The 16529-nt window shown below is 32.8% G+C and overlaps 1 protein-coding gene across 5 annotated transcripts in view; it reads left to right on the forward strand.

Annotated features, from left to right (window-relative positions):
* GRB14 (growth factor receptor bound protein 14) overlaps positions 1 to 16529 on the forward strand; it is a 149240-nt gene that overhangs the window by 102977 nt on the left and 29734 nt on the right. For all 5 annotated transcript variants that reach the window (XM_074215829.1, XM_074215831.1, XM_074215832.1 and 2 more), the window contains 3 exons: positions 2194 to 2315; positions 8297 to 8371; positions 11768 to 11905. In XM_074215829.1, coding sequence (XP_074071930.1) covers positions 2194 to 2315; positions 8297 to 8371; positions 11768 to 11905 — 335 coding nt within the window. The remainder of the gene's footprint in view (positions 1 to 2193; positions 2316 to 8296; positions 8372 to 11767; positions 11906 to 16529) is intronic.

Here is a 16529-nt window from a genome sequence, read left to right on the forward strand (position 1 = left end):
GTTCTAACTTAGTTTTTCCATATTATCTGTGATAAGGCATGGATATGATTAAATTTCTCTGCCTCCATGTTGTTACATTTTCTTGAGACTTGCAAGTTCAGAGCTAAGTGTGGTCTGTTAGTGTGTCAAAGTCTTTTAACTAAACAAGATGCAAAACTCAGATGCCTTTCTTTATAGAGTTGTTATTTTTCCTATGATTCACTTTACAATTGAACATTCACCTTTCTAGCCTCCATGTTTAGTATATGATGGAAATATGTAGCTTTATTATGGAACTATCCATCCACTAACTTCCTTTTCTACCATATAAGTTTATTTGAATTGTAGTGAGATGCTTACCATTTTACTGAAATTGTCAGACAAACTTCCCAACAGCCATATTTTTTTATTATTTTCTTTTAATAAACTTTTTAAAAAAGTGACTAATTAAAATTAACTTGAATATGACATATAAACTATAACTATAAAATAATGATTGATTTTATAAGTGGCACATTAAAGTCACTCTTTATGAACAGCTAAATAGTTGTTTCCCCATAGTATTGATGGGTATAATCTTTCATGCTTATAAAACTGTAAAAAATCAATCTATTTCTCTTCTTTCAGATCCAAAATGACCCCTATAAATTTACACCTAGCCTACCACACCTGGCAAGAAAAAGATTAATTCTGACTTTCCCTATAAGTCCCTGAAAAGTTTCCTTTTGTGTGTTTTTGACCTTTGAAGATTTCATGAATTAGTCTGGATAAATTTCACGTCATTGCCATTTGACCTGAGTTCCCTCTTTATTTACTATTGCCATATCCTTTACTAATTCTCTTGTTAGAGTTGTATATACAACAAATTACACAACAATCTCGTTGTATAATTTTCATCTCTGATACAATAAAGGCTTAGATCTAAGTCTGCTAATCTGGCAGTCTTTGTTCCATTTTCCTTTCTTTCACACTCCACTTCCTGGTCCAAAATAGACTGGTTCTAAGTAATTTTTTGCCTTAGAAATACCTGAAAATTGTTGTGATTATCAATAATATCATTTGAACATTTCAGGCCATAATCATTCTGAAACCTATAATATCTCCCTTTCTCCCCCTACCCTCCCACGCCACTGATTACCATTCTCTGGGCCATACTGGTTTTTTATGCACACTGTAACTCATACTCATTAAAGCTAGTTTCTCTGGTGTTTCCTTAAAGCAATTCTCTTTTTGAAATATACTGTGGTACCTACTAAATATAGCTTATTAAAAAAAACCTAGCAAAACTTTTGTTTTATTTATTCTTTGATTGTATATGAAATGCATTGAATTATGTAAAATTTACATAAGGTTATAGTTTACATATTTTGATATCTTGCCTGGTTTTATTTGGAATCAAATTCCTTTCTTTTTCTGTTTCCATACTTTCAGACTCTTGCCAGTTTTCATGCTAATAGTTTGTGGAGTTTTTCCCTTTGGAATTAATAAATTCGTAAACATTTGTTGAACAAATCTGAACTTTTATGTCAGTATGAAATGGTCTTTGCTTTCAAGGAGATTAGTCTACCTGAGATATGAAACATTCAGATATAGAAATTGTAATGAGTGATATAAAGTGGCATATATAAATACCAAATGATTAAACAATGTAAGGGCTACTGGAGCTTAGGAACATGATTAATCATTTCTGACTGCATGGGGTGATCAAGCATAGCTTTATGGGGGGAAATTAGATTAAGATTGGTGAGGTTAGGTAGAAAAAGAGTTAGGGAAAAATTTGCATTCACACACACACACAAAGACGGTGAAAAGATAGTATCTTTATGAATGAGTAAAAAGTAAATAAATGTTTATTAATGTAAAAGTTATCTTTTTATAGTGTAAATTGTTCAAGTATAATAATGCACTTATTATATAAAAAGAAACATTTTTATCCTGGGATGACAAAGAGGTAGAATTATTTGCTTGTTTCCTATACATTTATTTATGTTTAGGATCTGATTTATTTTATATCTAATATAGCAATAAAGTTAAAACATAACTGACAGAAAGAAGTCTGTTAAAATTTTTATTTTCCCCAGTCTCAGTTGTATTTTTACATTGATATGAAAATTAATACGGCTATTTTAGAATTGAATTAAAATTTAAACATTGCTATAGTTATAAGAAGCTAGACTACAGTGAAGACTACATATGTATTCTCAATCTTTACAGAAAGAACAATAGAAGACCATGAATTGGTGATTGAAGTTCAGTCAAACTGGGGAATGGAGGAAGAAAATAAGCTATACTTTAGAAAAAATTATGCCAAATATGAATTCTTTAAAAACCCAGTGGTAAGTAATATCCATAAGTAGTATAAAATACTGCAATGAAAAATAAATGTTTCATTTTAGTTATTTTAATGTAATTTTTGAAAGACAACATTTTAATAAATGTCTCCAAAATTAATCATATTATTTCTAAATTATAGACTCAGCTTTTTGAAAGCAAAATAGTGATTTTAGTATGTTTTAAATGTAAAAGTATTTGATTCTTCTTGTGTTAAAGATGAGATAATTGGTATAATGAAAAGTACATGGGACAAAGAGTCATAAAACTTGTGTTTTTGCTTCAATTCTGCCACTAATTAGCTGTGTGGCCTTGGGCAAAACATTTAAATTTTAAGCCTTGGTTTCATCATCTGGTAAATAGGAAGGGATTACAGCAGTATTCGGCATTTTAAAATTATCTGCTGAACATTTCCATTTGGATATTCTGCTATTTACAAACTGGGTGTAGAAAAAATGATCACCATAGCAGGAACTGAAAAAAAAGGAAAACCAGAAAGGATTAAGGCTATCACATAGAGAAAGTATGTAGTCCAGGGAGAATTTTGCAACCTACTTTATACCTAATGGATTAAATTGACTTTGTCAAGGTATTTCTTATATAGGCTCAAAGCATAGGCTGAACCCTCTCATTGAAAGGAATGTAAATGGATCATGAAGAACATCTAATAGAATGGAATATGCTTTAAGTATTAAAAAGGAGGGAGGGCTTCAGTATAAAAACAATAAATAAAAAGGTATAGGAAGTATAGCAATCGTTTTTAAGTGCCAGACAATACCTCATTTGATCCTCATAAAAATTCTTCAAGATAGGTGTTTATTGCCCCATTTCACAGATGAGCAAACTGGAGTATATAGAGTATAAGTGACTTTCTCAGTGTCCCACAACCCATAAATTTCTAAGGCTGCTTTTAAACTTATATCTTCTTCCAGACTCTGAGGGTTGCTCTATCCCCTGATCCACCAGCTGCATGTGGAGAGAAAGAGAGAGAGAGAGAGAGAGAGAGAGAGAGAGAGAGAGAGAGAGAGAGAGAGAGAGAGATGTTGTAGCTTGAGAGGAGTCAGCTGTACCCTCTAAAGAGGAAGCATCTCCTCCTCTTCCTCCTCCTCCTACAAGGAATGATGTGAATTTGGTAGTGCTTCCAGTAAGCAAGTAAGCAGTAAGCATTCAGTTAAGTGCTAGGGGAAGGAAGTGAGGAAAGATGACTGGTGGCTTCCTTTTGAAGGATATTTAGGCCTCTATTTTTCTTCCTGCTGATACAGTACAAAAATCTGTTCTTTCCCCTGGCATGTATCCAAGCCGTCACAGAAAACCTCCCCATACCTTTCAAGCCATATGAGTAGCATTTCTTTCCTTTCCTTTCCTTTCCTTTCCTTTCCTTTCCTTTCCTTTCCTTTCCTTTCCTTTCCTTTCCTTTCCTTTCCTTTCCTTTCCTTTCCTTTCCTTTCCTTTCCTTTCCTTTCCTTTCCTTTCCTTTCCTTTCCTTTCCTTTCCTTTCCTTTCCTTTCCTTTCCTTTTCTCTTTCCTTTTCTCTTTCCTTTTCTCTTTCCTTTTCTCTTTCCTTTTCTCTTTCCTTTTCTCTTTCCTTTTCTCTTTCCTTTTCTCTTTCCTTTTCTCTTTCCTTTTCTCTTTCCTTTTCTCTTTCCTTTTCTCTTTCCTTTTCTCTTTCCTTTTCTCTTTCCTTTTCTCTTTCCTTTTCTCTTTCCTTTTCTCTTTCCTTTTCTCTTTCCTTTTCTCTTTCCTTTTCTCTTTCCTTTTCTCTTTCCTTTTCTCTTTCCTTTTCTCTTTCCTTTTCTCTTTCCTTTTCTCTTTCCTTTTCTCTTTCCTTTTCTCTTTCCTTCCTTCCTTCCTTCCTTCCTTCCTTCCTTCCTTCCTTCCTTCCTTTTTTTCTTTCTTGTGTAATTCATATCTGATAACTTGTGGTGTTGTGATCAGTACTACCAAAAAATTAAGAATTATTTCTAAGTAGTGTGAAGTCTTAGGAAAGAAACTGAGTATTTCAGGGAGCATTGGTGATATTTTCATCCTTGTTGCTATCACAATCAGGATTTGAGATGTAAAATGTTAGAAAGATGTAATCAAACATGGATTGTGAAAAAGAACTGTTTCTGCTAAGCTAAGTACTATAAAAAGTAGCTACAATGAATGAAGAATAGTAGTAGTAGACTCACAAAAACTCAGGAGAAAAATGCAAGAAAAAAGAATCAGCAATGACTCAGCCTCAAATTTGTTATAGTTGTTGTTGAGTTAGACCCCATTTGGGCTTTTCTAGGCAGTGATTCCTTCAGCTCATTTTACAATTGAGGAAATTGAGACAAACAAGGGACTGCTCAGGATCACACAACGAGGAAGTGTCTGAGGCTGGATTTGAACTCTCCCTGTCTCCAGGCCCTGTGCTCTGTCTATGGTGCCACCTAGCTACCCCTTGCTTCATATACACATACACATAAACATGATATATTGGAAATAAGAAATTCCAGTTCCAGGAATCAAATTTGACATAACAGATCATAGTGAGAATTGTTTGATTGAAACTCTGGTGACTCTTAGTTACCTGAGGAGAACTACTCTCTCTTTTACAAATTGACTTCAGCCTTTCAGAAACCTTGATATAGTATAGTGGATTTCAAGTTGTGGGGATCTGGGTTCAAATTCTGCCTCAGACTAGTTACAACACTGAACAAATTCACTTGTTCTCTCTGTTCCTCATATTCCTCACCTGTAAAATGAGGGAGTAGTAGTAGACAGGAATTAAATTGATGATCCTTTGAATCTAACGTTATAGCTTGAATGCATACTATTCTCTGGTCCAGTCAGGGTGCCTTTTTTAAAAAAAATTATCATACATGGGAAGTAGATTACAAATTTATTATTTATTGATATCAACTTTAATATAGGAAAGGAATTCTGTACTAAGAAACATACAAATTATTTGGCAAATTAGGAATGTTCGGTATGTTTTAAATTGGTTTATTTCTGTAACTGGGCATATTTATGCTATAAATTTTTCATTGTTAGAATTATCCTTTAGGAAATATTCATAATATATATGATAATTGAACATTACCAGAATCCTGAAAGAGTCCTTTTTACATTCTATTTTCTTTTACTATATTATTTTAGTCATCCACCAACCTTTTTAATTGCTTACTATATGTAAAGCCTTGTGCTAAGCAATAGGAAAGATATAAAGATAATTAAGATATGATCCCAAATCCCTTAGAGTTTGAATTTTAGCAGGCATGATAGAATTGGCATTTGGAAAATAATGGGATGAGTCGCAATAAAGAAAATAATAGTTGCAGTAAAACTCAAGTGGGAGTATAATTTTAGTGGAAATCACTTCCTTGGTGTGCACCTTTATTAAAAGCAAGAAATTAAAACACATCTAAAGAGATGTTCCACAGTGATGGTCTTGATATAAAATACATGCTTTAGATATGTTATCCTTTATTCTTTAACCATATAGTATATTTGTATGACTAGAAGAGAAAAGGCAAGATCATTTAGTTATGTTTCTATAGAGGCATGCTGGAGTGTCTACATTTAGGTTATCACCTTAGACTAGGATATCCTAGTTGGCTTGATGGTGAACCTTCTGGTCCCTCATTGGATTTCTTAGCATTCACCCCTTCTCTGACTCATGTAGAAATCTGAGCAAACTGAATTACCAATTCAGTTCAGCAAACATTGTTTTTAAAGTGCTATTGTAAGTGCTGTGTGGATACAAAGACAGAATAGAAACAATCCCTACCATTTAGGAGTTAATTGGCCAAGAGTAGAAGGGATTTTGCATCATGCTATTTATGGAAAAAAAAACATAAGAAAATGCATCAAATTCAATTTCAGTTTGGGTCAAGAAACATTTAGTTCTCATTGTGTGCAGAGGTAAGCATGGGGATAGTCATGGATTAGAAATGAACCTGTGATTTCATTGCAATAGAGCATGCCTCGGTGAGGGGAAGCCATCTACCAATGCAAATAGATACCCATTATTATTTTATTTTAAATTTTTTATTTAAGGCAATGGGGTTAAGTGATTTGCCCAAGGCAGGCAATTATTAAGTGTCTGAGGCTGGATTTGAACTCATATCCTCTTGACTCTAGGGCTGGTGCTCTATCCACTGTGCCACCTAGCTGCCCAGGTACCCATTATTCTTAAAGTGAGGAGATTAGAGGTTACTTAGAGCAGGTAAGAAATCTCTATATTACATACCAGTATGTTGAGAGGCAGCACTTAAACTTGCTTTTTTTGTTTGGTTTTGAAATCATGTTACTATCTGCTGTATAATAAGTGTTTCTCTCTGAGCACTTGGAATGATAAAAAGTTTAGCTAAGGGGTGTCTAGGTGGCACAGTGGATAGAGCACCAGCCCTGGAATCAGAAGTACCTGAGTTCAAATGTGACCTCAGACATTTAATAATTACCTAGCTGTGTGGCCTTGGGCAAGCCACTTAACCCCATTGCCTTGAAAATAACTAAAAAAAAAAAAGTTTAGCTAAATCATGTTATTTGCCTTTGGGAGTATTCAATTAAGGAGGGATTTGAGACACACAAATAGATATAATATAGAATATTATGCAACATCATCATTAGAGTAGTATGCCGTCTCATTATGATGCAGAAATGCCCCTGGATTCTCATCAGTGGAACACCGAGGCTGGCGAATCCTACCAGCCTGGGAAGGGTCTGAATAAAGATGAGATAACTAACTATTTGTTAACCAGGGACTAACCCAGTTAAGTTTTTTAGTATCTTATGTTGGACCCATTCAGCTGCATAAGTAGATAATCCAGTGGCCATAAATTACTGGGAGATAGATTGTGATATCTCTCCCTTCTTTCCACTTTGATCACTTTTGATACTGAAAGTGATGTCATTTTTAACGTATTCCCCTTCCCCAGGATAAAACCTATTGTTTAGTCATTCAGGCATGTCTGATTCTTCATGACCCAGTGGACCACACTATCCATTGGGCTTTCTTTGCAAAGATATTTTGCAAAGAGTGGTTTGCTCTTTCCTTCTCCAATGGATGAAGGCATACAGGTTAAGTGACTTGCCCATGGTCACACAGCTAGTAAGTATTGGAGGATTTGAATTCAGGTTTTCCTGACTCTAGGCTCCTTCCATTGAGCCACCTAGTTGCCTTAATAAAGACTATAGGGGAATGCTAAGCTGATTTCTCCTTTAGAAAAGTTAGGAACCTTTGCTTTAGAATGCTTTGACCCCCATATCTTACTCCATGATAGGTGTACAACCAGGCTGCCCCAATTGCATATATTTTCTTAGAGAAAACGCACATATTTTTTTTAAGGAAAGTAGCCAACATTTTCAGTAAATACTTGAAGTCAGTTCACTTTTTTAAAATTAATATTTTGTGGTCTTTGAGAAAGATTGAAGACAAAAGTTAAAGGGGATGGCAAGTGGATGAGATGGAAAGTGTCAGGGAAAAAAAATGAACATAAACTTAGACTTTGGAAGACGGTAGAATATACAAGAACCTGGTGGCTATGGTCATGAAGAATCAGACATGACTGAATGGCTTTACAGTAAAAAGTAATATTTCTTATGACCTACTTTCTAAGGGACTTTCTTTGTTGACCTTTAATTATTTTTCTGATTCCTTTGGATGCTCCTCAGGATTTTTTCATCCTATTCTAACTAGTTTTTAAGCTAGAGCTCTATTTAAGACAGAAATACTGAAATCAAGATTTTCCTAATGATTTTTGGTGTGTTATTTCTATCAAAACATATCATCATAATATTTCCTTTTTTTTAAAATCACTACTCTTTTGCTATCTGTTGTTCACAATCCCTTCTGACCAGGGACTATTCGTTTAACCTCTTTGGGATGTAGACTGTAGTCCCTTCTAACACTGAGTTGGGTATCACTGGGTTATTGGGGACCATTTTTGTAGAAAACTAATTATATTATCTTTTTAAGCTACAGTATAAGATGGTCTGACATTTTTCTTTTTTTAAACAGAATTTTTTTCCAGAGCATATGGTGTCTTTTGCAACTGAAACTAATGGAGAACTCTCTCAAGCTCTTATTTTACAGGTAATGTAAATTTTTGTTAAACCATCAACAATTTATTAACCTGAGTTTGAGACCTTTGCTTCAGAATGCCTAGGTTTTAACAACTTTTTTCATGGGTGATCTCAGTTTTTTTAAGGAATGAAAAATATAACCCCCTAACCCCCCAACTTTTAATGGATTATGAGAAGCCACTGGGTTGATTTATTTTGTTTGAACATATTTATTTTTTTTCAAAATAATAGGTTTTATAGATCTATTGGTAAGTGACTCTGATGTTAAGAAGAATAGGGAGAAGGAAAATGAAGATGGAGAGATATTGGGGAGAAAGCTTGAGGTAGAGCACTAGAAAGAGATAGATGACAAGAGATAGAGAGAGAGACAGAATATTTCAAAAATAGATGATTTTGGAGATTTTAAAACAGTGAATTATTATTGGTACTAATGCTGTCAGGTAATATGTTCTCCTGGTATATCAGTTATCTAAGATATTAAGATATAATATTATTATCACTATGAATATGATATGATTTTGACAATGACGGCCATCATTGTCACCTCAACTACTTTTTATCATTAGTGGAAATTTTAAAGTGTTATCATGTGGGGCAGCTAGGTGGCATAGTGGATAAAGCACTGGCCTTGGAGTCAGGAGTACCTGGGTTCAAATCTGGTCTCAGACACTTAATTACCTAGCTGTGTAGCCTTGGGCAAGCCACTTAACCCCATTTGCCTTAGAAAAAAAAGTATTATCATGCAATGTATGTTGAAGGTTTATCTTAGTATATGGTTCTATTTTCCTGCTGGAAAAATAAAGAATAAAAGCAAGAAAGTTAAAAATTCTCATTAAGAAATACTGAAAGGTAGATTTTATATAGCAAACTCCTTAATCAAAAAAGATGTAAAAGATGAAATTAAAAAATTATAAGAGCATAAAAGCCTGCAAAATAATTTTCCAACATGTTGATTCTTAACTAAATCTGAAGTATTTTAATGAGAATAAGAGAAAAGATTATTTGACAAAGAACAAGATAGAGATGTGTCATTAATTTTGCATTTCTGTTATATTTATTTCTTCATATAGTGGCTACTTATAATGTTCATTCCCTAGAAATTTGACTTGGAGGAAAAAATTTGAAATATTTTTTGATTAGGGTAGTGGATTATAATGTTATAACTCTGCTGTTACTTCTAACAAGCTCCAATTAGCAAAGAAACACTTTGTATTGTTACCGAAGCCTTGAAATATCAGGTTCCTTTAAAAACAGAAAACATTTTTTCTGATTTGTTTTTGTTTCTAGAACAAAGATCATATGTCTAATATTTATTTTTAATAATCTTTTGAAATGATATTAGTGTATTTCAGTTTGTGGTAATTCTGAAATCTTTTGGAAATGTTTGTTATTGACAGATACTTAGCAAGCATGGTGTAAAATACATTTGCAGACACAAGGAAATATGGACCTTGCATTCTAGGAACATATTGACTTGTCAATGGAAAGACATGTGCTTTTCTCTGGAAATAAATTAATAAATGTAAAATAATAAATGATATTACTTGTTCTGAGTCATCTATAGGGCTGTAGAATGATATTTCATAATTGAATGTTATTTCACAATTACTACCTCCTGTCTTTTATTTATTTAAGACAATGGGGTTAAGTGACTTGCCTAAGATCACACAGCTAGGCAGCTATTAAGTGTCTGAAGCTGGCTTTGAACTCAGGTCCTTCTGACCCCTGGGCCAGTGCTCTATTCACTGCACCACCTAGTTGCCCCTACCTCCAGTCTTTTAAAAAATTAAATATACAACCCAAATAATTATGCTATATTTTAATTAAATTTTAATGCTACAATTTTGTTTTCTCATTGATTTTCAAAAATTGTGCTCTAATATTTTGTTTGATGGCCATAATTTAATTGATTTTATTGATTATTGGCGGATAATACCACCTCCCCTGCGCTTGTTATTATTACATCTATTGTCATGAAGAAAGTCTAAGATATGCCTAAAATCACAAGAAATCTTTTGAGGGAAATCTGTGACAACTGAGTACCAGGATAATTCCTTACTACTTTGAGTAAGACCAAAATATTATCTCCCTTATTTTTCATGGGAGGAGGAAGAGGCACAAAATATCCCATCTGGGTGGAGATGATTGAAGCTTAATAGCTCATTGACTGCCACAGCCACCTTTAATTTGATTGGTTCCCTATATCTGACCTGACTGAGAAACTTCAGGAAGATAGTAACAGTGGAAGTCACAGTGCTTTGTGAAGAATCAGAAATATTTTATGACTGATTTGGAATTTTTGCAGATGGTCTAGATATCTAGGTCATGCCTCTTATTTTACTTGCCTCTTATTCTGCAGGGAGGCATCAAATTTTTTAAGTTTCTCCTTTTCTATTTTTCTTGTTTTGAAAACACCTTGGAGAGAAGTGATAGCAGTAGATTTCCTTTCATGTTGTTATAATTTGTCATTTTCTGAAAAAGCCTGTGAAGTTCCATTTGGTTTGGGAACCTGGTAACCACCACTCCCTCTGCTCTCCCTCATACACACCCAATACACACATTAACCCCCCAACTCAAGTTAACAGAATAGGAAGTCAGAGTGCCATACTCGGAATAACTATGCCTGCCATTCCTTAGGAATGGAGAAGGATGTTGAGAAATTGCAGAGAGAGAATTTTGGGACAAATCATCTCCAAGCTTACTTTTAAATCTAATACATTATGATACAACAGCAAGAGGAAGTCATTACTTCCTAGATATCTTAGGAATAGGGTAGTACTGTGGTATTTTAAGTCTTATCTCTGTTTAGTGGATGAGGAGATTGAGAGTCAGAGAAATTAAGAGGGTTTTTTTTTTAATCCATGATCTCTTCAGTGGCAGGTCCAGAAGTTAAACCAAATTTTTTTTGACTCCTAAGTTCACAGTTCTTCCTACAGTACCGTACTGCCTCTTGTCTCTCATCTAATCCCATTCTGGTTTTTAAAATAACCTTTGCAGTGTCAAAGGCTTTTTTCAAAGTCTAAATAAATTATATTTCCATCTACCTCCAGAAGCAAAACCCGATTTTTCAAATGGATTCAGTGGGGACAACAGGTATGTTAAATGGCTCTGTCACTATTTATACTGTCTTGGTTAGGTTACAGATATTTAAATTCAAAAATTCTCCACGAGCACTACTATATTGCAATAAACTTGGGGACTTTTGAGGGGATTATGTTTTTCTTATTAAAATAAGTTGCTGTTTCTATGGTTTCATAAGGACATTAGTCATCTTGTTCAATATTTGAAATATATATATGTATATATATACATATATATATGTAAACTTAGTTTCTCATTTTCTGTAAAAATAAAGTTCAGCTTGTTGTTCAGTTGGGATTACATTTCTTTAATTTTTTTTTTCTAGAATTTTCTGAGTTCTAGCACATATCCTGAAATACATGGTTTCTTACATGCAAAAGAGCAGGGGAAAAAATCCTGGAAGAAGATTTACTTTCTTCTAAGAAGATCAGGTTTATATTATTCTACCAAAGGGACATCAAAGGTAGGTAGAAATAGAAGTGATCTCTAATGGATCATGTAGTCATTATAAGATGAGAAGTATCTTTGTTGGATCTTTTAATTTGATCTCTTGAAGTTAAAATAATTCATGTTTATTCATTTAGGACCATTTCTAATTTTTAAAAGAAAAATTTGGAAGGATAAAAGTTCGTTCATCAGTAAAGAAATAAAGAATTAAGGAGAAAAAAACTAGAACATGTGTACTTGGAAAACTGATGGAAAAAAATAAATAATGGGTTAAGGTTAAGGGAAAGAGGGATACCTAGCTTGAAAAAGTTACTGATCTGTACCAGATCATAATACATAGGTCAGATATTTTAGTTTTTACCCTACATACTCTAGATTGGGGTTTGCAAACTGTGCTATATGCAGGCCATCACTGGTCTGTTATCTGTTTTTGAACTACGCTAGATTATCTATTCAGAATTGCAGTAAAACATAATCAGATATGGATAAGTAGAGTTCACTTAAACACATATTTAAATTTCTTTGGGAATTCTATAATATAATTGATTTATCTCAATTAATTAAATTAATATTTATTGAGTATCTGATTTGGGCAAGTTAAGCTTACAGTCAAATGGAAAATATAAAGCATATATTCAAATAACTACTTTTTTTCTATGACACAACAAATCTTTTGTATGTTCACCTTAAAAAATATACTTAATTCGACATACTAGCTTCAATGATGTCCTGCTTTGTCTGTGAATTCCAAATGGCTCCTGTCTAATGTGATTAAAGAAAAAAAATGTATTGACCCTCTTTTCTTTCTTTTTAACTTCTTCATTTTTGGCATCTCTATTATTAGGCATTCTTCCCCTATAACTTCAGTTTTCCAATTACAAAATAAAAACACAAAAATCATCTCTTCTGACAAATAAGCAGAGAGAAACAAAGCAAATCCACCCATTAGCCATATCCAAAAGTGCATATCTCTTTGCCCCTCAATTCTCCTCCTGTTTCTCTACTTCCTGAAATAATGACTGGCTGTTGCACTGAGTTTTCAAGTGTTTAAAAATTGTTTTTCAATGTAATGTGTTTGCTGTTTTATAAAATAGTTCAGGTTTTGTTACTTTACTTCATATTAGTTCACATCCATCTTTCCAATTTTTTTCTGAATCTATCCCTTTAGTCATTTCTTTTTAAAATTTTCTTTTAAAAACTTATTTTTATATAAATTTATATTCATGTGTTCCCCCTTTCTTTCTCTCCTTGCCACAAAAATCTCCCAACCTTAAGCAAATATCTTATTATATATTGTCATAGAATGGAAAAAAACCAAATTTCCACCCTAGTCATTTCTGAAATATATATTTTTATTTTTGCATTTTTAAGCTCATCATGTTTTTGTCAGAAAGTTAGTTGTGTGTTTCATCTTCATTGGTTTGGACTCATGTTCATTGATCAGAGTGCTGTAACCTTAGAGGTGTTTTTCTCTATAGCATGTAGCATGACCATTCTATACATTGTTCTCCTGGTTCTGCTCATTTCATTCTGTATTAATTCACAAAGGTCTTCAGAGTTTCACCTGAAATTGTACATTGAATTATTTCTTAAGGTTCAATAATACTCTACTGTGTTGTTATAGTGCAGTTTGTTTAACCATCCCCAGTAGTTGGATACTCCATAGTTTCCAATTTTGAACTAACATGAAAAGAACCACTATAAACATTTTGTACAGATAATTTTTTCTTTTGTTAAATGTTTCTCTTGGGGTCAAATAGGCTAAGTAGTGGTATAACTTGAATAAAGAGTGTGATGGATGCTAATGCTTTGTAACTGGAGTGACCTATTTCAGTTGAACAGACTCTTTATTTCTTCTCTTCTTCTAGATCCTGATCATTGGTTCATTTTTATTTTGGTATAGTTTTTTTTCCCAATATTTTCTTTATTTATTTTTCCAACCACATGCACAGATAGTTTTAAACAATCATTTTTGTAAGGTTTTGAGTTTCACATTTTTCTCCTTCTCTCTCTTCCCTCCCCCTGCAAGTGACAGAAAACAATCTAATTTAGGTTATACATACATATATATAATATATATATATATATATGTATATATATAAAACTATCTTAACATATATCCATATTAATCATGTTGTGAAACAAGAATCAAATAAAAAAGGAAAAAAAGCACAAAGGAAGAAAAAATATAATACATAAAGCAAATTTTAAAAATTGTAAATAAGCTTTGATCTGCATCTAGACTATAGTTTTTCCTTTGTGGATGGTATTTTCTATTACAAATCCTTTAGAATGTACTGCTGAGATTACCAAGTTCATCAAAGTTGATCATTACACAGTGTTGTTATAGTTTAGATCATGTTCATCGGGTTCTATTCATTTCATTCGGCATCAGTTCATGCAAGGCTTTCCAAGCTTTTCAGGTACTCCTGACTCCAGGGCCAGTGATCTTATCCACTGCACCACCTAGCCACCCCTCTAATGATTTCTTATAGAACAATAGTACCCCATTACATTTATACCAGAATTTGTTCAGTCATTCCCCAATTGAAAGACCCTTGATTTCCAATTCTTTGCCACTATGAAAAGAGCTGCTATAAATATTTTTGTATATGTTGATTTTTTTTTTTTACCCTTTTTGGGTGATCTTTTGGGATATAGACCTAGTAATGTTTTACTGGATCAAAGGGTATGCAAAACTGTATTGTCTTTTGGACATAGTTCCAGATTGCTCTCCAAAAAAGGTTGGATCAGTTCTCAACTCCATCAGTAATGCATTAGTGTTTCAGTTTTCCCCTCCAGCATTTATCATTTTCTTTTATTTAATCATCTTGGCCAATCTGATAGGTATGAGGTGTAGTACTTCAGAGTTGTTTTAATTTACATTTCTCTAAATAATAATGATTTAAAACATTTTTCATATGACTATACATGCCTTTAATCTCTTCAGCTGGCAATTGCCTGTTCATATTTTTGACCATTTATCAATTGAGTAATGGCTTGTATTCTGATAATTTTGATTCTGTATATTTTAGAAATGAGTACTTTATCAGAAACACTAACTGTAAAAATTGTTTCCCAGCATATTGCATTACTTCTAATTTTGGTTGCATTGGTTTTATATGTGTAAAAACTTTTAAATTCATGTAATTAAAATTATATATTTTGCATTTTATAATATTTTCTATATCTTCTTTGGTCGTAAATTTCTCCCCTTTCCATAGATCTGACGAATAAACTCTTCCTTGTTCTCCTAGCTGGCTTGTGGCATCACCATTATTTCTAAATCCTATAACCATTTTGACCATATATTGGTATAGATGTGAGATGTTGGTCTATGCTTGGTTTCTGCCACACTATCTTCCATTTATTCACTGGAATTTATTATCAAAGATTGAGTTCTTATCCCAGGAGCTGGAGTCTTTGGATTTTTCAAACAGTATGTTTACTACTGTTTGTTTACTACTCATTTACTACTTTCTCTTATAACTCAAATATTCCACTAAATAGATTTCTTAGCTTGTTTTCTTGATGCTTTAATAATATAATTTCTTAGCTAGTAGCAAACAGTTTTGATGAATGTTTTATAGTATAATTTTAAATCTGGAATGTCTAGACCACCTTACTTTGCATTTTCTTTCATTAATTCCGCTTATATTCTTGGCCTTTTCTTCCTCCCTATGAATTTTGTTACGATTTTTTCTACCTCAAAAAGTAATTTTTTGGTAGTTTGATTAGTATGGCATTGAATAAGTTAGTTAATTGATAATTATAATTTTTTATATTAGCTCTATCTATCCATGAGTAATTGACATTTGTCCAGTTATTTAGGTCTGATTTTATTTGTGTGAAAATTGTATTATAATTGTTTTCATATAGTTTCTGAGTTTCCTTGGAGAATAGTATTTTATGTTGTCTAGAATTACTTCAAATAGAATTTTACTTTCTGCATCTTGTTACTGGACTTTGTTGGTAATGTACAGAAATGCTGTTGATTTATGTGGGTTTATTTTATATCCTACAACTTTGCTAAAGTGTTTCAGATGCTAAGTACTCCAGTGTTTTAGTTGATTTTATAGGATTCTCTAAGTATACCATCGTATCATCTGCAAAAAAAAGGAGTTTTGTTTCTTCATTGACTAGTCTAATTCCTTAGTATTTTTTCATTTCTTATTGCTAAAACTAACATTTCTAATTAAATATTGAATAATGGTCTTGATAATGGGCATCTTTGATACACCCCTGATTTTATTGGAAATGCTTCTAGCTTATCCCCATTATATATAATGTTTGTTGATAGTTTTAGAGAAATACTGTTTATCATTTTAAGGAAAACTCCATTCCTATGTTCTCTAGTGTTTTTAATAGGAATGAGTACTTTATTTTGTCAAAAGCCTTTTCAGGATCTATTGAAATAGTCATATGACTTCTGTTAGTTTTGTTATTGATATGGTCATTTGTGCTGATAGTTTTACTGATATTAAACCAATCCTGCATTCCTAGTATAAATCCTATCTGATCATAGTGTAGTACCCTAGTGATGACTTACTATAATTGCTTAGCAATATTTTATTCAAAATTTTTGCTTCAGTATTCATTAGAGAAATTGGTCTATAATTTTCTTTCTCTGTTTTGACTCT

Source organism: Macrotis lagotis, chromosome 1, assembly GCF_037893015.1.
Source record: "Macrotis lagotis isolate mMagLag1 chromosome 1, bilby.v1.9.chrom.fasta, whole genome shotgun sequence".
Lineage (NCBI taxonomy): Eukaryota > Metazoa > Chordata > Mammalia > Peramelemorphia > Peramelidae > Macrotis > Macrotis lagotis.